Source organism: Aspergillus lucknowensis (assembly GCF_044049455.1).
Source record: "Aspergillus lucknowensis strain CBS 449.75 chromosome Unknown BJX67scaffold_47, whole genome shotgun sequence".
Classification (NCBI taxonomy): domain Eukaryota; kingdom Fungi; phylum Ascomycota; class Eurotiomycetes; order Eurotiales; family Aspergillaceae; genus Aspergillus; species Aspergillus lucknowensis.
In genome coordinates this window covers 152,838-174,566 of record NW_027263591.1, presented here as the reverse complement: position 1 = coordinate 174,566, position 21,729 = coordinate 152,838, and the positions used below count along the sequence as shown (strand labels likewise).

Here is a 21,729-nt window from a genome sequence, read left to right as displayed (position 1 = left end):
CAGAAAGCCATTGCTCCATTGAGTAAAAGAATTTCTCTACCCAGCCATTGGTGTGCCCGTGGTATCGTTTTGTCGTACCGTCAAGAGTAAGTCCCGTTTCATCCAGTCAAAGGTACATCCGACATGGTGTCGCATTGCTCAAGGCACATCATTCTAAAACCATCTGAGTCAACCGGCTAACTCTTGAGTATTTCCTCTAGGAACTCATCTGCAACCATACACATCCCTCATCACTATCAAGAGCACACATAAAAAGGATGTCTAGTGTAAGCATCTGCCAGAGACTCGGTTCTCCATCCCTATGACTCCGATTCACTGATTAGATGTGAGCCTAGTCGGCTGTGAATCCAACGCCTGTGACCCCAAACCCCCTGAATAATATCTACAGTCTACTCCCAAGCCCCCGGTGCTTGGTCGAGGATCCCTCCTTTAATCGCCTTTGATACTGGTCCCAACCGCAGTGTTTCTCCTCAGACAAAGCGGCGAGTGGTCCTCTAGCGCCGATCCAATCTATTACACAACACGGTGACAATAGCTCTTAAGGGAAACGAATACCTTATCATCTGATGCTTCGCGTCTTGACACGATTCGAGTATTTGCAAAGACGGCAGCCGGTGAACAGGGTGAGCAGGGGTGGGAGAACCGCGGGGGCGGGGGGGGCGCGAATAATGCTGGGTTGAATTCAACTTTGATATCGAAGGTCGACGCCCGAACGTGCAGCGTTCTGGCAGGTGGGATATTCGGGAACAGCAAAATGCCATGCTACTTGTCTGTCGTTTGCCCGTATATCCTGGGGGTACTTACCCACTTGGACCGGACCTTGGTTGTCTGAATAGACTCCTGGGCCTATTTCGATAAGGTTGGCGAGGACGCCGCAGGCGAACTTATAATTGCTTGTTCTAATACAGGTTCGAGAAGGCTCGATTGTGTCAACCACCTGGCATTATTTGACTATTGTCCCAGTCACCAGTCCCCGCGACAAACCGTTTGTATGGGGAAGGAATGCCTGTTCGTAATGCGCATCTGAGCGCGAACAACATGTCTGCGGAGACAGGAGTAGGTGAACCCGTCATTACCGACCTCCTGTTATCCTTGTCTTATTTTTGGCTGACGAGTCAGGCCATAAATCACATGCATCAGCTAATTGGGGAAAACGAAACAAGCCCTGAGTCACGAACAGTGCGAGCCACACACTAAACCTTAAACCGACGAAGGGAAAGAAAGCAGCCCGAAAGGCCGGGGACGACCGGGGTGCGGAACGACCTGTCCGCGTCTGTTTGAATCCGCCATCGTCGACCGGACGGAGCAATGGGCTATGCGAAAGGTCCCTGCTCCTTGTGAGAGCGGTTCTGTCGCGTCTAGTACCTCCAACAGGCACGAATCTGTCGACGAATAGATCGAACGTCCTCCGAAGGTCTGACCGTCTCCGGCAAAGGGGTGACGAACTTTGGCCGGAAATAAATCAAGAAAACACGGGCTTTACAGCCCAAGGTTGACAACTCCTGATACAACGCTTGAATCTGAACTGCAAGACGTACAAACGAATATCCATCTTCCACCCCAATGTGAGAATGATATCGGGCCAGCGAACTGGTGCATCCAAATCATTCCCCAGAACATTGCGCCGTCCGACCGCGTAGAGAAATGCTATGACAGCACCCGATTGAGGGTGGCTTATCATAAAGTACAATTCTACGGGCTGTTTTGGCGAACAAAGAGGACGTGGCCGCTGACTTGTTTTAAAAGGGAGCACACTGGGTGATACAGCTCCGCTTAACTTATGGAGAGCCCCTGGATGGCTCGGGAAAAAGGTTCTTAAGCATGATTCCATATTCTCGCAACTAATATTACATACATTAAGTTAATTAAGTAATAAAGGAAGATGTTGTCCGATGATATCCTGCCATCCATACTGATACGCAGCTGCCCAACTGGAGTAGGCCCTGAGGCAATTCCAACTAAGTGTACTCAGCGATTAAAATTACTGGGAGTTGGTCATGGTGGGAATGTGCATTTTTCTCGGACAAAGGCCAAAAAAGTGCGTGAAATATCATCGAAGAAACTCGTTGGGTAAGTAGAAACGAGGAGAACACGGAAGAGAGGGAAAAAAAAGAAAAAAACATGGACGTCAGAACACCATTCAGGGATCTTGAGAGCGATCAGAGGGATAGAACACCATTTCGTACAGCATAATTAGAGGAACCCAAGAGCGCAAAAGGATATTAACCAAATCGTTTGCCGGCATCTTTTGACCCTCTTCTTCACGCCAGTCGCCTAGTTTAGACGTTGACGGGCTCTCTCTCTTCTTCGCGGCCACGTATATCTCCAATTTCGCTACCAGCTTCTTCGCCTTCTTCACCACCATTGTGGTAGCTAGGGTGCTGCTCTGCGGCCATCCATGAGTCTCTATCACCCCTCAATGGTTGGTCCTGGCCGGAAAGGTCCACGCCGTTCTCACGCCCCTTGGCGACGGCCTCCCGACGGCGCTGGGAGAGGGTACGTGAACGCTGCGACAGGCTGGGCTTTACCGAAGCCTTGGATTGGACCCAGTTTGCGAGAGCCTCTTCACAATCCTGGATAATTGCTTTACTGGCGTCATATCCGTCATAAGCTTGACGGGTCTCACCCGGAGTAACTGGGGTGTCGTCGATAAGGTCGAGAAGGTGCTTCCCGAAACCTGCGATGATGGCAACCTTCTCGCAGTGCTCTCGAAGAGCGTCGAATTGATACTGGAAGGCTGCCTTGAGTTTCTCACGGGTAATATTCGAGAGCTGTGCTTCAGCCACCAGCGATTCGGCTTCGGCACGAACAAGTTCTTGCTCAAGAACGACGATGCGAGGGGAGTTTGGATCCTTGTACTTCAGTTTTGCAATCTCATCGGTAATCTTCTGTTTGCCTATAGGGTAAATGAGGGTAAGAATCAGTCACAACACAACAATCCGAGCGAGGAGACGTACGATCACGGCTAGGCTGCACAGAGGCCTCGATATTGCGGATGCTCTTGATGGTGACACGGTACTGGTCGTAACGGTCGACGAAGAGGTCCTCTAGCTCTCCTACCTCGTAGAGAAGTACGCCAAGCTTGTCTGTGATGTCTGAAACATCCTCATCGCAGTTTTCGCCCCAGATGGAGAGTTGTTGCTAGAGAACCAATAGTCAGCGTTGGCTTGTTAAGCCCCCGTGGACCGATACGGGTACTCACGGCGGTTTCCATACGCTCCTTGGAGACCAACTCCATGCTGCGCATGACATTCTTCTCCATCTTCACAAGCTGGGAGAGCTTCCGAGCTAGGTCGGGCCCGAAAGCGCCAGCAGCATTCTTGCGAAAGGCATGACCTGTGGGTAAAGACGTTAATCTGAAGCTCCGCCCAAAAGAGACACTCATGCATATCCGATTGACCAGCGACGACGGATACAAATGGAGCAACTAACCAATGCCAGCCCCTCCCAACCATCTGTTTGTCTTCGTGGTGGACAATGGTGGTGGGGGGTTCTCAATCTGAGAAGCCGTCGGAAGGCGCGACTGGCGCATAGAATATGTGCGATGCATGGTGAGGGGAGGTCGTCCGACTTGGAGCTCGACGACAAGGAACGGTCGGTAAAGAATGGAGGGATGCGGAAGGCAAACTCGGAGTGGAAGAGGCTCGCTAGTAAGATGAGATTTGGAGGAATGGGTTCGTTGAGGTGGTCGTTTTGCGCAGAGGTGACGTATGACAGGAGGTCGCAGCGGGATACGACGGAAGAGAAACCGCAACCGTGCTCGGAAGTGCTGATGACGCGAGGAAATGTTTTCCCACAGAGTCGACGGTGGTCCAGCTCCAGATGTTCGTCTGGCGCGAAGGCCAAGCAGGGAATCACAGGAGGAGCGTCGAAGGTTCAAAGGTGAGTGACGTCGAGACTCGGCGCGAGGCTAACCCGATTCGGCGGTCGCAGCCGCCCGAAAAGCTTGGGGGGTTGGGAGAGAGATGATAGAGATGACGAGCAGATGGAGCTCCTGGCAGTCGAATGAGACAATCTCAGCTGATGGAGATGACAATTGCCTTCCGTCCTGGAGGAACTCGGACGATCTCACAGGGGAATGAATCGCTAAGAGAGCTTTAATATGAGAGGCATGTGGGAGCCAGCTTCGCGACGTCATTTGATCCGCGGTGATGTCATCTTATCCCACCAACGCAAAGGTCCAAGGAGGCGTGTCGTCGACGTCGAGATGTCAGGTCAAACGTCTGAGATGCTTTTATCTAGTATATTTTCCCCGGTGGCTTTGTGCTTTCAAAGCACCTACACCGTCCGTCACGAGCCGTGTGGTTGGGACATCGGCATGGGGAAGCACAGAATCAACCCACAGCTCCAGATTCCCAAGATATCGAGCAAGTAAGCTTAATTAGAATGCAATCTAACATGCGCTTGGAAGAAGAGATCAACCAACCGAACTCGCAGTTGAGCCATCTGGATCGCTGGAGCCGGCCTTGGCTTCATGTAACCGTGACGAACGGTGGGTCAGCAGCCGTCTATCTTTCATCGAAATAGTATTACATAGATTTTGTGGAAATGTATATCCGATTCACAGATTTTCCTTGCTACATTTTCACGCCCTTCCGGTTTCTTTTTCTTTTGGCCGTCGTGTCGTCATCGCTGTCGCCGGTCTCCGTGGCTGTTCCACGTTTGCGGCCCTTCGCCTTTCGACCACGCCGCTGGGAACCACCCTGATGATCCCTGCGAGGCCCTTCAGGGGTTGTCTCGGTACTATTATCTTGCAAGTCTTGAGTCTCAGCCCCAGCCTCGCGACGAAGTCGACTAAATGCCTTCTCCATCCTGCTTTGACCATCAGACCGGACACGAGGAGCAAATGCTCCCGCTCCCTGAGGGCCACTGAAGAAGCTCGTGATATTGCTCTGAGTTCCCTCCTGTTCTCTCTGGTTCATATCGCGAATGACAGGTACCAGAACCTCGTCCGTTCGTTCCTGGCTCCAGCCGATAGTCGCCATCAGAAAATTTCGTAGCCCATGTAAATCAGGCACTCCCCATTGGAATGGTGATGGATCCGAATCCGCTTCAGGCTCAAGGTAAGCGGTATCAACTCGCGTATCTGGGAAGGTGGGCGGTAGAAAAATCTTGGTGGATTGCTTTCTGAACTTCTTGTAGAAGGTTGCATGGTTGCTGTTAGACATATCCGCTCCCGTTTGAACCCGAGTCCACCAGTCACGGAACTCCTCGAGCGCAGAAAATTCAGTGAGAATCTCTAACGCTGTTACTGGCCCAATCCCTTGGATTCCTTCAGTGTAATCACTTCCAAGTAAATGTGCAAAGCTGATTAACTTCTTCCTGTGCAGAGCGTACTCTTTCTCCAGGTCCGAAGTCAGATAGCATTCCACGTACTTGCCCTGGTTGAACATATTTTTGTAAACACGTGTCCCTCCAAAGAGAAATATATCGCTGTCATCGGTAATGATACCATCCACAAGACCTAATGAGACCAATTCCGCGCACTGTGCCTCTGCTTCCATGGGCGCGGTGATATATGGTAAGCCGAACAGGGTCAGAAGCTGCTGGCATTCGGTAATCATAATCTGTGTCACTTCGTCTGCGTCTCTACGGTCTTTCTTCTGCTGGGAACGAAGCTGTTTGAGCTCCTGTTCATAGTCAAACGAGCTCTCGCCTGGTGTTGTCGAGTTCAGAGTTGCAGCGAATCGAACGTGCTCTTCACCCTCAGCCGCGAGTTGCCTTAGTAGCTCCTCGTCCTCTGGATCCGAGAAACCATCCTCCTCAATAAAATTGGTGGATTGGGGAATTTCTGACTCGTGAGCTACGGGGCCAGAAACAATCTCTTCTGGCTCCATCGTAACGTCTTCGAACTCTGGAGACGGCGACCTCTCGCCCTTCTCGTCGACGGTTGTTTCCCATTCAAAAGCATTTTTATCAGTTTCGGCATCAATATTTGGGGCAGTGGGAGACTCCAGAACATCTGGAATCCTGTTAGCCGTTAACGGCACCTCGGCTGATTTAAAGAGTGATGTATCTTCTTTCGCTTCAACCCTTGTAGTATTCCGAGGCTTAGGAACTTCAACATCAACATTACGCGGAAGTTCTGGGTCGAGGTCGATGATCTTGTTCTCAGGAAACTGATCAACATCGATGACACCGGGGGACCTATGGTTCTTTAGGAACAGATGATCCGGCGTCATCGTCATATTTCGGTAGTTTTCTAACGTATCGCCTTCGTTCTGATCAGTGATAAATTCGGAGGTTTGCTCTCCACCAGAAAACCACGGTGGTAAAGGCACACAATCCTTGGATGATTTCGATGGTTGTTTATCGAATCCGCCAGCATCATCTTCAGCTTCTTGAACTGACTTCTGCATAGCTTTGAGTGGCTTGCTCGGTTTTAGGGTTTCGAAAGGTAGCGGCCCATCGAATCGGTGGCTAAGCAGGGGATCGGACACGACAGACTTAGGAGGTTCTTTTTCAGTTCTCTTAGACTGTGCTAGAGCCGCCGCAAAGTCTAGCTCGTCATCGTCGCTTCCGATACTATGTTCGACTGCGGTTTCCATCAAGTGTGATGGGGGAGAAATTTCTCGGTTAACTGGAATTTCTGGCATGTCGTTATCGTGGTACACACGATCCATAGATTGCAAGGACATCTCGATAGCTCTCTGGAGGTCTTCGTCTTCGCCTGCCTCATTTTCTTGAAACACATCGTCGAGGTTGGGACGAACCGGGTGTCGAGAAAACTGGTCATCATCTGGGACAAACAGAGAATCGATTTCTGTACCTTGGGCTTCGCTAGTTCCTTGCATATGCTGCTTCAGCGATTCGTCAAGCACGCCTGGTCGGAGTAATGGGAGTTTAGGCAGACGGTTGAGACCTTCAATAGGTACATCCTCGAATCCCTCATCATCGTCGGAAATTTCGTGAGCCTCTGGTAAGACTTGGTGGTGAAAGTACTGGTCAACATCAATCGGCTTCTCTTCCCTGCCCTCCTTATTACCAACAACGCCTAGAACCCAGCCTCCCTCGACGGCGCTATCTTGCACAAGCACATACTCCTTCCCGCGTTCCCCTGCAATTCTTTGACCTGAGTTATAAAATGCCTCGTCGCCGTTCATGCCGTTGATATTCATTAGACGCTGAGTGAGATCGTTCCGCTCCTTCACGCGCTCGATTTGGAATTTAGAAAAGGCCATGCGGTCCGGGAACATGTTATCTAGCTGCTCCTTCGAATACCCCATACGCAGCCGACTTCTGAGCCTTGCAGCATTGAGGATATTATATCGATCGGTAGCGGGGAGGCTAAGGAAGAAAGGGCTGTCAAAGTCGATTTTAGAGAAGTCATAGAGATTAATATCCTCTCCTTGATGGAACTGCCGCGCGTACTCTTCCAGCTCTTCGCGGGACATGATCCGCGGGTCATTCGGGGCGCCCATCTCTTGCAGCGAAACCTGCATATCGGGCAAGTGGTACGCATCTTTCTTTTTGAATTTTCGAGATTGTTGTTTCTCTTTTTCAGTCATGAACGTCTCTTCGGCGTATACTGGGTTATCTGGGACTTCCTCTTCTGCGTCCCGTCTCGACGTCTGGTCCCTGCGCTTCACTAGCTCTTGCTCGGCAGTTCGCTGCAACTGCACCGCAAGCAACTTGCTTGCAGTCCGTACTGCATCTTCCCTGCGGCCCTCTCGCCGTTTCTTTCTGTTGGCTATGGTTTGTCGTTTTAAAATGGGCGCGCCGCCGTCGAAGACGAAGACGGGCTTGATCCCGAAGTAGAGAAGTTTGCATATTCGGCGGAAGAATCCAACAATATGTGAGTTGCGAAGCGCATTCCCTTCTTTATCACGGACGGCTTTCAGAAATTGGTAGATCCAGATAGAGGCATCAACTGCTAACCGTTTCCTGTTGAGCGTTTCGAGCTTCACAGGTCGGGCGCAAGGCTGGACGATAGTCCACAGTCCTTGGACACCCATGGCGGCCTCAGAGGCTCAGCGAAATAATCCGTGAAGTAACTATAAGACATGCCAAAACAAAGGGGCCACGATTGCTGGTAGAGGTTCGCTTTGGAGCAGAGCCCAAGTCCCCCGCGTCGCCACCACCGAACACGAAGAGCGCGAGATCACGTGCAATTTATACCGGATTCGGAATCAAAGCAGATAACGATATTACATAATCCTTATCGGTGGATTTTTGGGATTTTGAGGCTTTTCATTGCGGGGAAAAGTTGAGATTTTACGGTTCAAGCGATTGAGCAGAGGAGGCGAGCTGATGTGGATCGACAGTATCAGCGATGGCTTCATCACTCGAGGTTAGTGACTATCTCCCACGAATATCGCCGCTACCGGACTACTAACTCGTGGTTAGCACGTTGATGCTTGCCTCCCCGTGACTTCGCTGAAAGCGCTTGCTTTGGGAGATACTCGGCTCCTTTTTGTCGGACAAGGGCCATTTGTACGCCTAGTTGATGAAGACACCGGGGCAGTACTAGCTTATTTCAGAGCTTTCAGGAGCAATAACATCCATGGCTTTGCTGTCCTCCACCAAAAAGAGCAGGATTCTGGAGAAATCAACGTCCGCCTCCTAGCTTGGGGAGACCGATCGCTAAGGATCATTGAATTGAGCTGTCTGAGAAACCAAACCGCAAAGTCCGTGATGTCCCTAGTAGTCGCGAGCGCTGAATACTTAGCCCCAGACTGGATTTTGACCGGCTGTGCGCCGAGCACGAGAAGTGAAGGCAGTACAGCTTATCTAGTAACGGCACATAACGTTGTCCTCGGTCTTACCGTTGTGGAAGATTCTTCGTCGAATTTTGGCAGAGCCATTCGGCTCCGGCAGCTGGTGGTGGGAGTTAAGTCTATCTTGTATTCGGCTAACATCATTTCGATTGCACCATCCCGGCTCTTGGTTGCAGCTGGGACGGTTTTCGGCGAGATCATAGTTTGGTCATGCTTTATCCTGGACAAGGAAGGCTTTGCTGCGGAAACGACCAGTTCAATTCATCACTTTTTTACTGGTCACGAAGGGTCAATTTTTGACGTTCAGATATCACCAAGGATCGACAAATTGCACGGCAACCTTGCCGGGAGACTACTGGCTAGTTGTAGCGATGACAGGACAATTCGAGTATGGGATATATCGGACTGCGAGCAGGTATCCTCTGGTGAACCGTCTGCTTATGCAACAGATGGCTTTGAACTCCGATGCACCGGCTTTGGCCATGTGAAGGAAGACACAGAGCTTGGTTCAGAATCCTGCGTCGCCAGTGCATTCGGGCACGGAGCAAGGATCTGGGGCGTGGACTTTTTCGCGGCGCAGCTCAGCCAGGGAAAGATTGGTTTAGTTTCACGAGGGGAAGATGCGCATTGTTTAGTTTGGGACCTCAGCTGGGAGCCCACTTCATCACGGAAATCCGACTTTAAGCTGAACAATTTATGTTCTCTTCGGCCTCATAGTGGCAAACATATTTGGTCTCTTGGTATGAGCGATATTGGTGCAGCGACGACATTCTACACGGGAGGAGCTGACGGAGCTGTGAGGACTTTCAAGCTTATTCAAGAGAATGGAGAGCTGGTATGTCCGAACAGAACTATTCGGATCGTCGTCACAGCTGGCTCAGAACGCACTGAAGGCGCGGCTAAAGTGTTGATGAGAGGATTTGCTTTCGTTTCCCCTGATTGTTTCCTCGCAACGACAAGGCTGGGGGAGGTACAGGTCGGGTGGATCGAGTCTCCGAATTCTAGCAACCGGCGGATCGCTCGAGAGACTCTATTCTTCGAAGAAGATCTTCGGTTTTATACCACAATTGCTGGCTTGCCTTCTCGGGGCATTGCCTTATTTGGAAACCAGCAAGGGATTATTCGGTTCTATGAACACGCATCGAGATCTATCACCAAAGTTGCGGACGTTGGCCAGAGACCAGTCGGGTTATACGCGCTTGACTACCATTCAGAGACTTTGGAATCACCGGCGATAGTAACTTTCCTGACGACATACGTAGATCGCGATACGGCTGATCTGTTTCATATCCATCTCCCACGCAACTCGGACCCCCATCTGGAGAGGGTAGCTCTGCATGTTCCCCAGGGCTTCGACATCTCATGTGCTTCTCTAATCAAGAACAATGAATACCTGGTCCTTGGGTCTCGACTAGGATCGCTCGTCGTTTACAGAGTTCGGGGGACTGGCTCCCTCCAGCCCCTCTTGAAGGTTGTTAGGGTTCATAGCAAAGATGGAGTCAACCAGATTTTGCCATTATCCCACCTCTCCTCGGCAGTTAGCACGGAATCGACATACTTCTTGACCTGTGGGCGAGACGGGAACTACCGTGTCAATTCGCTTGAAGTTTCCAATGATTCTGAAGAGGCTGTTTCTCTTCGCACCGTACACTCTCCCACCGCATTGGGCTTCAAAGCGGAGGGAGCCTACCTTGACACCTCGTGCCATCAATTGATGCTCTATGGCTTTAGTGGGATGGAGTTTGTTATTTGGAACGAATCCACGCAGTCTGAGATTGCAAGGATTCATTGTGGTGGTGCACACCGACGCTGGGCGTTTCAGCCGAGTAGTGAGAGGCCTGGGGATGGCCTATTGCTCTGGGCCCAAGGAGGCTTCAATGCTGCACATATCAGCGCCCACACTATACGCACAATATGTGCGGGGGGCCATGGGAGAGAGATCAAGGCTCTGGGGACGCTCCAGGCCACAGAGGGGCAGCCCCCCTTGTTTGTTACGGGGTCTGAAGATACAACTTTGCGCGTTTTTACGCCCACAAAAGTCAGTGGGAAAGGTTCCTGGAGCACATTGGAGTGCCTACGAGTGTTGACGGCACATGACTCGGGACCGCAGCACATTGGCTGGTCAAGCGATGGGAAGTTCCTGTTCACAAGTAGTGCAATGGAGGATTTCTATGTATGGAAGGTTGGCTCACTTCCCTTGTTTGGGTTGACAGCGGCTCTTCTTGGATGCTGCCCTAAGAGCAATCCCAAGTCGGAACTCCGCGTGACATGTTTTGACATCCTAGAGGTGGAGAGTGACGGGTCTGAAGCTAGCTTCTTGCTCTGTTTGACTTATTCAAACTCAACGATGACGGTAAGTCAGGATCCTCTCTGGGTGCGCCTTTACTTATCCGACAGGTCTTCCATCTATCCTGCACGAATGAGAACGGCCGTTTCACGCTCCTCGCCAACGGTACCTATACAAGCAATTGCCTCACACAAGTGAAGTTTTTGCGGAGCCAGACTATGCTGTGCTTGGTCACCACATCAACAGATGGCCACTTTACGCTCTGGGACTTGACCACCGTCCTGGAACCGTTCTACAATATTGCCCCCACTCTCCGTTTGAAAAATCCCTTGGAAGGACTCTCGATTACACCGGAGAATATTGCATGCGAATACAGACACCAGGTTCATTCGAATAGCATCAAATCAATGGATCTGGTCCAGCTGTCGGATATCACCACGCTTGTGATTGCGGGTGGTGACGACAACGCGGTCACCCTGTCTCTACTGTACACAGATCTGAAAGGCACCGAAACGACCGGTCGAGCGGCTACGATCGTCATTCCTGATGCCCACGCAGCTTCCGTGAACGCCGTAAGGGTCATCGAACGGTCAATTACCCGAAGTGAGCCGGGAATGCGACTGAGCTTTGTTTCTTCTGGGAACGATCATCGGGTCAAAATTTGGCAGGTGGAAATTGACATGAGCGATCGCCCGACTTTAGACGGACTCCAAGTGCAGAACACGCTGGATCGACACAGCCCTGTCGCGGACATTTCATCACTGGACGTTATTTGCGACGAAGGAGAGACTAAGCTCCTTGTCTGTGGCGTCGGGATGGAATATTTCAAAGTCAATCTGCAATGACCGTAGATAGATTCAAGATGAGTTATGACGTACATTCTTCCCAGCATGGAGGTCGATTTGAGGAAAGATCCATCAGTCGTTCTGAAGACCTGCAGCGAAGGGCTGCCTTTGCGGCCAAGACGGACTTCTTCCGGATCTCGTTTCATCCTTAAAGGCCCTAAGAATTGGGACCCCCACTGCTCTTCACGATCCCCTTCTCATCGGAAGAATCCATTCCGTCAACCAACGATAGCTCCTTCTGGCCTCATGAAACAACTCCTCCGGGCCATGAATTTCCCTTCCACTCCGCGTCATTAACCTCCAGCATGGGTCGCAGCTGCTTGACACTTCTCGGCGTCCGGATGCGGGGGCGGAGAGCGAGGAGTCCTTATAAACCGCCGGGGGAGCAAATGGGTCAATGAGAGAATCTTTCGGGATCTCAAAAGGCATCTGTATCGCTGAGAACCACGAACCATGAAGCTTCTACTTTCTTGCCTGGTGGCTGGTGCCATCCCGATGGCGCTCGCCCACCCCTGGAGGCGTCAAGCGAGCAACACGACTTACTTTTTTACGCTGTATGGACGACAGAACCTTGCTTCTAGACCAAAATATCTCTAACTGAATGCTTTCCAAGCGCAGTGGCAATTCGTATACGCAGACTGGCTTCAGCACGACGGGAGAACAGCCATCTCCTTCGAACCCTATGGGAAATCCACCATTGGGTGAGGCCCCCTTCTTTGCATCCGGGAAACATAGGTCTGTGCTGACGAGACATTCGCCAGGAACTGGGACGACTACTGGCGGTGCCAATTGGGTGGGTTACTTGACGACCGAACAGAACGCCTCGCTCGTGCTCTCTTATAACCTCGCCATTGGGGGTGCCACGATCGATGACGCCCTGGTTGCATCCTATGCAGGAGACCTTGTTCAGCAGGTGGACACCTTTGAGCAAACGTACAGCAGCAAGCCGGAGTCTGCACCGTGGACGTCTGGGAACGCAGTCTTTGGTTTCTGGATTGGAATCAATGAGTATAGCTTGCCTTCCCCTTGCTTCTGTTGTAAGAGCTAGGGCCTTGGCTAACTAATGTAGCATTGGAAATGCCTATTACAACACGGATGCGAACACATTCGTTCCTCAGTTGATGGACCGCCTCGGTTCCCTGGTCCAGCAAATCATTGACGCAGGTGGCCGGAAATTCTTGTTTCTGAACGTTCCTCCGACGAGCCGTAGCCCGATGTTCATCGCACAGGGCGAGGCAGTTATGGAGCAGCATGCAGCGTATGTTGAGGTGTACAACCAGCAACTTGAGTCATTGGCCACATCACTGAACTCGAATGCCACTGGGGTAAGCCAGATCCCCATGACCGTGCGTTGATAAGCTTAATTCTAACTGGGTGATTAGGTCACGGCCATCGTCTACGACTCTTGGACCTTCATGACGGCCGTTCTCGATGACCCGACGGAGTACGGTTTCCCAGATGCAACTTGCATCAACCCCGACGGGATTAGCTGCGTGTGGTGGAATGACTACCACCCTTCAGCCAAGTATCAGCAGCTGCAGGCCGAAGACATGAAGGCGGTGGTAGCACCTCTGGGGGCGTGGTGAGACAGGGATTAGTGTTCGACAGTAAAGAGCACTCTTCGCAAAGGTAGTCTGAGTGGTCGAGAGCAATAAACACCTTCCTTTTTAGTGTAAGCGTACGGTCACGGAGTCTGATGATTCAGTCAGGGCACCATGAGGAGTAAGCTTTTTCCAGGCCCCCCTTGTCGGATCTGGAGACTCTCGAGAAGGAACGGAGATCGAGTCTGGTCGAGCCGATGCGAAGCTTGCGATGAAAGCGAATGTGGAGAGGCTGCGGATGTCAATCAATTTCCCGAGTGGACACGGCCGCCCCCCAGCTCCGTCGTCGTTTCATCTCCTCCCTCGCTCTTCAACCTCCCCCATCCCTCATCACGGTCCGAACAACCGTCCTCCACCCCTGTTTCATCTTTACCATTGGTGGAGCTTAATTGAGCTTCAAAGCGTCCGTTTTGGATTCGGATCCTGCACCTGGTTGAGAATTATAAAACCAACCCAACTCTTCGCCAACAATGGCTTTCATTTCCCCCATCGTCGCTCTTTTTCCGCTGGATTTCTTGGCGCGAATTCCATTCCTTTCAACATGAAGCTCGATGCTCTTCTTGTCGCCATCGGGGCTGGCACCGCGGTGGCTGCCCCTCAGCACAAAAAGCGGGCTACTTTCCAATGTTTGTCCCTCAGGTCAGCCTCCGTACGCATTCGCCTAACATCGCACAGTTTTCGGAGTGAACGAGTCTGGAGCCGAGTTCGGCGAAGACACCATTCCTGGTGAATGGGTTAGTTAGGCTGGTCAACGAAGGACGAGCACAACTGACGGTTTAGGGCACCGATTTCACCTTCCCCGATCCGACTACCATCGCCACCCTGATTTCGGATGGATTCAACCTCTTCCGCGTCCAGTTCAAGATGGAGCGGTTGACTCCTGAGATTACAGGCGCCTTTGATGATGCCTACCTCCAGAACTTGACCACCGTAGGTCCCTCACAAGGCTGTGTTGCCTTTCATGCTCATGGACTCTAGGTTATCGACGCAGTCACTGACGCTGGCGCTTATGCCATCTTGGACCCCCACAACTATGGCCGATTGTATGTGACACTCTCCTCCTGAATTTCGAGATCTAACCACCGTCTAGCAACAATGAGATCATTGACTCTCCCGAGGACTTCGGGGCGTGGTGGGGGAGCCTCGCGGCTGAATTCGCCAACTACACGAACGTCATCTTCGATACTAGTAAGTCCCTCGAACCCATAGCGTCGACACAGCCCCTGACGGAACAGACAACGAGTACTACGAGATGGACCAGGAGCTCGTCCTGAACCTGAACCAGGCCGCCATTGATGGTATCCGTGCCGCGGGCGCCACGGATCAGTACATCTTCGTCGAGGGCAACTCCTGGACTGGTGCCTGGACCTGGGTTGACGTCAACGACAACATGAAGGCCCTCACAGACCCGCAGGACAAGATTGTCTACGAGATGCACCAGTACCTCGACGAGGATGGGTCCGGTACCGCCGAGGCTTGCGTATCCGGTACCATCGGTGAGGAGCGCGTCACCGCCGCGACACAATGGCTCAAGGATAATGGCAAGGTTGGTATCATCGGTGAATTTGCCGGTGGAAGCAACGACCAGTGCCGTGAGGCTATCACCGGGATGCTTGATTATATGTCCAGCAACAGCGAGGTCTGGCTCGGTGCGATCTGGTGGGCTGCTGGTCCTTGGTGGGCGGACTACATGTACAGCATTGAGCCCACAACCGGACCTGCTTACGATGGGTACCTGAGCACCCTTCAGCCATACTTCCCTTAAGGATCTGGAATGCTGGGAGAAGAGTGATTGTGGCGTGTCCTTCATAAATCGGAGATAGCCAATAAAACCTTCCGTATTAGAATATCCTCTCTTTATTCAAACTGCGCCAAATAGTCGTAGAAACGCGATCGAAGATGGTGTCCTTGGGCAGTGATGCCAAGACCCACTTGGTGGAAACGCTTGTCTGTTTGAAGGCTTCAACATCCTGGGAATGCATTTCAGTCTCCATAATACCGCCTCTCGCCACCATCAACTCGATATCCCCTGATAGAAACTCCCTTGAAACCCCCTCATTTGCTTCCCGGGATCCCACAGATGAACCCTCCCGGGCCGCTTGGCGAATATCACACACGCTGCCTGTCTGTTCGCTGAACAACAACAGGGCCTTCGCGATGGATGACCTGATCTGGTTCCTGCCACAAGGGCAAAACAAGACCGCTTCACAAGATGCATTGTTTTGTTTCCAGGGTGCAAATTTAACATCCCTCATACGAAAGCATTGACGCAGGATTCCTTTCCTCGTTGTTGAACTTTCATCGGCATTCTCTTGACAAACCCATTCGTTGGCCTTCTGCGTGACAACGAATCGACTTGTCTTCGCTTTGGGACGAGGGCAGTGGTCTGAGCCTTTGGCTTTGTCCCTCGAATCACGCCCTTGACGGACCCGATTTGTCAAGATGTGGGCGTGAGCTCTTTGTGTGGCTCCGCCCCCGATTCCAAACCACCTCGTATTCGTGTGCCAGCCACAAGAAATCAACGATGTGACAGTCAAGCATCACTTGTTCACTCGAAGAGTGTGAAATTCTTCCCAATCGCCAAGGTCCAGGCCCAATAGCTGCCACTGCGGAGGCCGATCATCGTCGTTTTCGGATACGAGGCCCCGAGTCATCCGAATGTTGTGTCGTCAGATTCCGTGATGAGATGGTTCTGTCTTCAGCCTTGTTGATGTGCGCACGTGTCGTTCTTCCTGTTTCTGTTTGGCAGACAAGAATGTTTCCCAATATGGCTTCTTTCTGCGTGCTCTGTATAAATATCTCGTTGCTCACAACCCTAAAGGGAAGAGTATCAGACGCCGCAAGCCTCTTGCGGAGCATTACAAGATGTATTTGCCTGCGCTGCTGGCCCTCCTGGCCACCTCCGCCTGCGCCTTTCCCATCACTGGCACCGACACCAACTGCCGCACGGGACCTGGGACCAGCTTCTCCAGCTTGAAAACCTACCCCAAAGACACCGACGTCAAACTAGAATGCCAGACCCCCGGCGAGGCTGTCTTCGGTAATTCCATCTGGGATAAGACCACCGACGGCTGTTACGTCGCCGACTACTACGTCAAAACTGGAACGGACGGTTATGTGACCGACAAATGCGCCGACCAGAGCCATGTCGACGATCCAGCAGAGGATGCCGCGCAATCCCACCAGGAATTTGCCATCTTTCGCCCCACCAACATGGCGAGCCCCGACAAGCTTGCAAACGGCGTCAGCTTCCACTCGTTCCGTATCCCCGCTGTCATCACTACCAAGACCGGTCGTATCATCGCGTTCTGCGAGGGCCGCCGCCACAGCAGCCTTGACTACGGCGATATTAACCTGGTCTACAAGCGTACCAAAACAACCACTGATAATGGCAGGGAGTCCTCCGACTGGGAAAGCCTGAAGGAAGTCTGGGGCGCAGGTGCCGGTACCTGGGGCAACCCGACCCCAGTTGTTGATGATGACAACACCATCTACCTATGGCTGAGCTGGAATGAGGCCGGTTGGAGCCAGAATGGAGAGCCAGATTTCAATGGCGAGCCTACCAAGAAAATTGATACTTCCTGGGAGGGCCGTCGCCATCTCTACCTGACTATTAGTAAGGATGATGGGGAGACTTGGTCCACTCCAGTGGATTATACCAAGACCCTTACTCCAGAAGAGCAGGCCTGGGATGCCGTCGGACCTGGCAATGGCATCCGTCTGACAACGGGAGAGCTGGTCGTTCCCGCACAGGCGCGTAATCTCATCGGCCGCGGTACACCGGGAAACCGCACCTGGGAAATGCAGCCTGTTCCAGGTGGTGGATCTGAGGGGACCATCGTCGAACTCCCCAACGGCAAACTGCAGCGGAATGACCGCAAATCTGGTGGCTACCGTATTATCGCCGACGGCGATCTCAACGGATGGGGCAGCTTCAGACAACACACCGGCCTTCCCGACCCCGGCTGCCAGGCTTCCATCCTCAACTACAACCGTGGCGAGAAAGGGCTCGAGCGCACCATCTTTATGAACTCCGCCTCCAAGGACTCTCGCCAGGAGATGCGCGTGCGAATCACGTACGACGAGGACGCGGGCAAGTATGACTACGGCCGTGCGGTCAACGATGCTACCGTGTCCGGAACGGGGTACCATGGCGGTTACTCCTCAATGTGCAAGACGAACGACTGGCATGTTGGTGCCTTGGTCGAAACGGACTTTCTCAATGACCGGGGCACCCCTGGTGCGCCGCACCGTGCCATTGTATGGCGCCGCTTCAACCTGTCGTGGATCCTGAACGGCCCGAATAACTAGACCTCTCACCTCAAACCAGACAAGCTGAGCTTTTTTGTACATATCACCCGCTTCACACCTAGAAAAGTATATTCTGAGACTTAGACGATCAATGGAATCCGTTCATCGGCCGATTCAATTCGGTGGTGTGAGGAACTATGTCCCAAGCGTTTCTCAGGCAATCGAAGCAGCTAGTCGGATATTTGCTTGCTGAATCTTAGAACCACCCAACTGCGCCTTTCGCCTCTTCGATTGAAGATTCGCATTCAATCTTGGGCTAGCGTGGTATGCCTCGTATAAAAGTTTCCTTGGCCACAGCCACCCTTGGACACACGCAACCCACGAAACAAATCATATCTCAGTCGCGCTTTGAAGAGGAGGGGGCCGTAACAATGGCCACAACTCAAAGCAAGCTTAAGCGTGTCAAGTATGTAAAACCCAGCAAATCTTATACATCCTATACCAGCAGCCTCTCTAATACCTCCAAATGCGTCGTGGTCGGCGACAATAACGTGGGCAAAACAACGCTCCTCACCCTCTACACCACTGGTAAACTTCTCCTTGAAGACCAGATCCCCCGCGTGTTCGATAACTACTCTCAGCAAGTTGGGTGAGTCCTTACTCTCTTCCGTTATGCTCGTCACGGCAACTCATTGGTTCCCCACACTCACACCTTACCCAGGGACTATGCACTCGAGCTTTGGGACACATACAAACCGGAAGAGTATGACCGGTACCGTCAATATTGTTATCCAAACACAGACATCATCCTGGTCTGCTTCTCTGTTGCTCGGGAGGCTTCCTTCTATAACGTGAAAGACTTCTGGACCGATGAGATCCAGACATACCGCCCGGAGACGCCGTGGCTTCTGGTTGGGACCAAGACCGACCTTAGGGATGCGCCTGGTGCATCTGAGGTCAAGCACTTTGGGAGGGCCAATGTGTTCATTATGCCCGAGGAGGGTCGCTCCGCGGCGAAGCAGTTGGGGGCCTCTGGGTATGTAGAATGCTCTTCGAAGGAGGATCTCAATGTGAAGGAGGTTTTTGATGAGGTGCGTTCTACGCGTTCTACTCTCGTAGCCCTTGCCTTATGTTCCATGTGGGTGCTTGAGTAAGGATGGATCTGACTCCGATGTTGATATAGGCGATTGCTGCTTCTCAACGCCCGAAGCCGAAGCTAAGGAAAGAACGCCGCTGTGTAGTGCTCTAACCATATCCCATCAAGATATAATTGATCGTTTACATCTCCCTCACCGTGAAGCTCTCCCGCATCAAATTCTTGTCATAGAGAAGAATGGTGACCTGCTCAGATTTGAGTTGGGAACTATGTTGTATTTTTGACCCATTTGGATCAATAAACTGGGCTTAGAAATTATGCCGAAAAGAAGGTCATCCTCTTGTTCATGATCAAACTCTCAAAAGCTAGCTGAGCGTAGTTATATTTATCATTCTGGCGCAATCTCTCGGTGAGGAAATCCACGTGGAGGAAGCCGAAAAATATATTTCGGCAGTTGCAACAGGAGAGGTGACTGCACTAATTCCGTATTTTTGAAGTATACCGCGCATCCCCATTGGGTATTAGGTATACGGCATCTCTATGTGCCCTTTTGAGCCCTTGAAAGGATGGAGTTGAATACTCGCCTGAAGTTTTGCCATCTCAGTGATCCCAACTATATCTTTCGAAGGCCTCAGGCATCATCACATGGTAAGCTGCAGTCATGTGATAAGTCTTGGCCCTAGAAGTTTCCCAATACGGACCTGTGGAGACCTGCCCGGTTCAGGTGGACGTGGAGTCAGGCTGAGCTGAGCCGCACAGCAGAAATCTTCTCTTGGATCGAAGGCCGCGAAGCTCACACAGCCCCCGACTGAGATCTCCACAATTTTCAACCTCTCTTCAGGAACAGTGGGGAAAGAGGAATGTCGATGCCTGGTACCGAGGAACGACTTGCAAGGGGCTCAATGACCATCTTTTTGGAACTGGGCGGTCCATGGGACGGGGTGATGACGAGGCATTGTTGGAAGCAGGTGGCAGAGCACTTCCGTATCCACAGTCGTTGCGAAGGGCTGGAATTGATCATCAATCATCGGTGCTTGTGGGGTTTGCGCTGGGGCATTGACTGATGCCAAGACATCGAAATGGTGAAGCCTAAAAGTTGAGGCTGGTCGACGTGGGACTCGAGCACACCCTGACATGAAAACTCAGTCATGGGTTCTTCTCAAAAATGCATCCCCTCAGCTGAGTGCGAAAGTAGAGATGTCGCAGGGTATTTATCTGGCTCTGACCGATCGATCTTCTGATGTCTTTGATGATTGTTCTTGCGTTGGCAGGGTGAAGTGACATGGTTTTGCCGACGTCAGTGACGCGTGGTTTTACCCAAAGCGGTTAGGCCGAGTGAAGATCAAGCCACAGGATTTTTACTCTGTTTTTGTTTTCATCCTTTAATTAGAAAACGAGAGGCGAAGTCGGCCCTGCGCCTCTTTGGTCGTTAGCTGCCAACCATATTAAATCCAACCTCCTCCTCAGCCCGACAGCTTCATTCATCTCATCAAATCTCATCAAATCCCTTGTTACTTGTTCCCTGTTCCTTTATCCTCGAATCTTCATCCTCGACAATCCATCAAAATGGGTAAAGCTGGTCGCTTTGTCTGCATCTTCACCCCATATGTGCTCACCATCGCCTCCTTAATATCGCTCGTTATCGTCGGGCTTGGCTGCACAGACAATGGGACCAACTCGATTCGCGACCTCTATTTCTTCAGAGTACGACTCCCTCTTCTTGAAATCTGAGGAAATAAAAGCTAACTGAAGTAGGCCGATTTACGAGATATAAATGGCTCCGCACCCATACAACAAAATGCAGTCTCTGATGTCCTCGATGACCTCAACCTCTCCGTTGATGACGGCGACATCTCCGCCGCGCTCGACGAAGTCCAGAAATACTTTCGCATCCCAGACTTCTACAACATCGGCCTCTTTGGCTACTGCGAGGGCAATGTGACCTCCAACGACAACTACCGTGTCTCGAACTGCTCTTCCCCCAAGGTCGAGTTCTGGTTCGATCCCGCAAAAGTGTGGAACCTGGACACCCTGGGCCTGCAGAACGCCCTCCCCAAGGACGTCGATGATGCCCTGGATGTCTACAGGAACGTCTCGAAATGGATGTCCGTCGCCTACATCATCGCCTTCGCCGCGACCGGCCTTGAGCTCCTCCTCGGTATCACCGCCATCTTCAGCCGCTGGGGCTCCTGCGTGACAACTCTCATCGCCATCGCCGCCTTCCTCTTCACCGCCGCCGCATCAGCCACCTCAACAGCAATGTTCGCAGTCGTCTCGGGCGTCTTCAACGATAAGATCAAGCCGTACGGGATTGAGGGACACATGGGCCGAAACATCTACGTCGCAACTTGGCTCGCTACCGCCTTTTCCCTCGCGGGTGCCCTCTTCTGGGCTATCAGCTCGTGCTGCTGCTCTGGTCGCTCCCCTTACAACCACCGCCACGGCCGTAACCGCGGCATGACTGCCGAGAAGGCCCCCTACACCTACGAGGCCGTCGGAAGCGGATACCCCTCCCCCCAACAACCCTACACGACCGCTGCTCCTCAGTACCCCCATGCACCTCAGAGGACGACGTCCTACGAGCCCTTCCGACACGTCTAAACGGCCTCCGTGCGATTCTTATAAAATCATCAGGAAAAAAGAGAAATTTTCAGGAAATGAAGATTCACGATATCATGCAAGTTGCAATAACTTGATTTAATTGGAATATTTCTTCAGGCGCATCGGTTTACGGCTGCCCTTTTTTTTTCCCCTTAAATTTTGTGTTATCAGGCATATTATATTGGCTCGTTGCATGGGATGCAGATAGATCTTACTAACGATAACGATACCCTCACGCTCATTTGAGAATGAATCAAACCAATCTATCATCGTATCTTCATAGTTTTGTATTGTGGACGTAGACTGTTAACAATGTTGTGGATTACCTTAG

The 21,729-nt window shown here is 51.8% G+C and overlaps 8 protein-coding genes across 8 annotated transcripts; 6 read left to right on the top strand and 2 right to left on the bottom strand.

Annotated features, from left to right (window-relative positions):
* Positions 1–1,818: 1,818 nt before the first annotated feature.
* BJX67DRAFT_362757 (Eisosome component PIL1/LSP1 family protein) lies at positions 1,819–4,069 on the bottom strand. Its single transcript, XM_071030030.1, has 4 exons — positions 3,433–4,069; positions 3,203–3,336; positions 2,958–3,141; positions 1,819–2,896 (listed from the first exon to the last, which is right to left on the bottom strand). The coding sequence occupies exons 1-4, from the start codon at positions 3,548–3,550 to the stop codon at positions 2,280–2,282; spliced, it is 1,053 nt and encodes a 350-aa protein (XP_070882812.1). The 5' UTR covers positions 3,551–4,069; the 3' UTR covers positions 1,819–2,279.
* BJX67DRAFT_362754 (ssDNA endodeoxyribonuclease RAD2) lies at positions 4,070–8,045 on the bottom strand. The gene is made up of 2 exons (XM_071030029.1): positions 4,438–8,045; positions 4,070–4,371 (listed from the first exon to the last, which is right to left on the bottom strand). The coding sequence occupies exon 1, from the start codon at positions 7,953–7,955 to the stop codon at positions 4,578–4,580; it is 3,378 nt and encodes a 1,125-aa protein (XP_070882811.1). The 5' UTR covers positions 7,956–8,045; the 3' UTR covers positions 4,070–4,371; positions 4,438–4,577.
* A 174-nt stretch (positions 8,046–8,219) lies between these two features.
* On the top strand, positions 8,220–11,941 carry BJX67DRAFT_235640 (tRNA (34-2'-O)-methyltransferase regulator RTT10). Its single transcript, XM_071026005.1, has 3 exons — positions 8,220–8,290; positions 8,347–11,070; positions 11,115–11,941. The coding sequence occupies exons 1-3, from the start codon at positions 8,273–8,275 to the stop codon at positions 11,847–11,849; spliced, it is 3,477 nt and encodes a 1,158-aa protein (XP_070882810.1). The 5' UTR covers positions 8,220–8,272; the 3' UTR covers positions 11,850–11,941.
* Positions 11,942–12,302: 361 nt separating this feature from the next.
* On the top strand, positions 12,303–13,435 carry BJX67DRAFT_374310 (SGNH/GDSL hydrolase family protein; the record flags this gene model as incomplete). Its single annotated transcript, XM_071031531.1, has 5 exons — positions 12,303–12,403; positions 12,468–12,550; positions 12,611–12,857; positions 12,919–13,174; positions 13,232–13,435. 5 exons carry the CDS (start codon positions 12,303–12,305, stop codon positions 13,433–13,435), a joined length of 891 nt encoding a protein of 296 aa, XP_070882809.1.
* Positions 13,436–13,991: 556 nt separating this feature from the next.
* On the top strand, positions 13,992–15,215 carry BJX67DRAFT_384360 (glycoside hydrolase family 5 protein; the record flags this gene model as incomplete). The annotated part of the gene is made up of 6 exons (XM_071033649.1): positions 13,992–14,076; positions 14,126–14,184; positions 14,231–14,380; positions 14,429–14,493; positions 14,541–14,638; positions 14,686–15,215. 6 exons carry the CDS (start codon positions 13,992–13,994, stop codon positions 15,213–15,215), a joined length of 987 nt encoding a protein of 328 aa, XP_070882808.1.
* Positions 15,216–16,315: 1,100 nt separating this feature from the next.
* BJX67DRAFT_374308 (Exo-alpha-sialidase) lies at positions 16,316–17,761 on the top strand (the record flags this gene model as incomplete). The annotated part of the gene is made up of 2 exons (XM_071031530.1): positions 16,316–16,543; positions 16,592–17,761. The coding sequence occupies 2 exons, from the start codon at positions 16,316–16,318 to the stop codon at positions 17,759–17,761; spliced, it is 1,398 nt and encodes a 465-aa protein (XP_070882807.1).
* A 371-nt stretch (positions 17,762–18,132) lies between these two features.
* On the top strand, positions 18,133–18,855 carry BJX67DRAFT_384358 (Rho family protein; the record flags this gene model as incomplete). Its single annotated transcript, XM_071033648.1, has 2 exons — positions 18,133–18,350; positions 18,423–18,855. The coding sequence occupies 2 exons, from the start codon at positions 18,133–18,135 to the stop codon at positions 18,853–18,855; spliced, it is 651 nt and encodes a 216-aa protein (XP_070882806.1).
* Positions 18,856–19,980: 1,125 nt separating this feature from the next.
* On the top strand, positions 19,981–21,672 carry BJX67DRAFT_362746 (SUR7/PalI family protein). Its single transcript, XM_071030028.1, has 2 exons — positions 19,981–20,501; positions 20,553–21,672. Exons 1-2 carry the CDS (start codon positions 20,364–20,366, stop codon positions 21,396–21,398), a joined length of 984 nt encoding a protein of 327 aa, XP_070882805.1. The 5' UTR covers positions 19,981–20,363; the 3' UTR covers positions 21,399–21,672.
* The last annotated feature ends 57 nt before the right edge of the window (positions 21,673–21,729 follow it).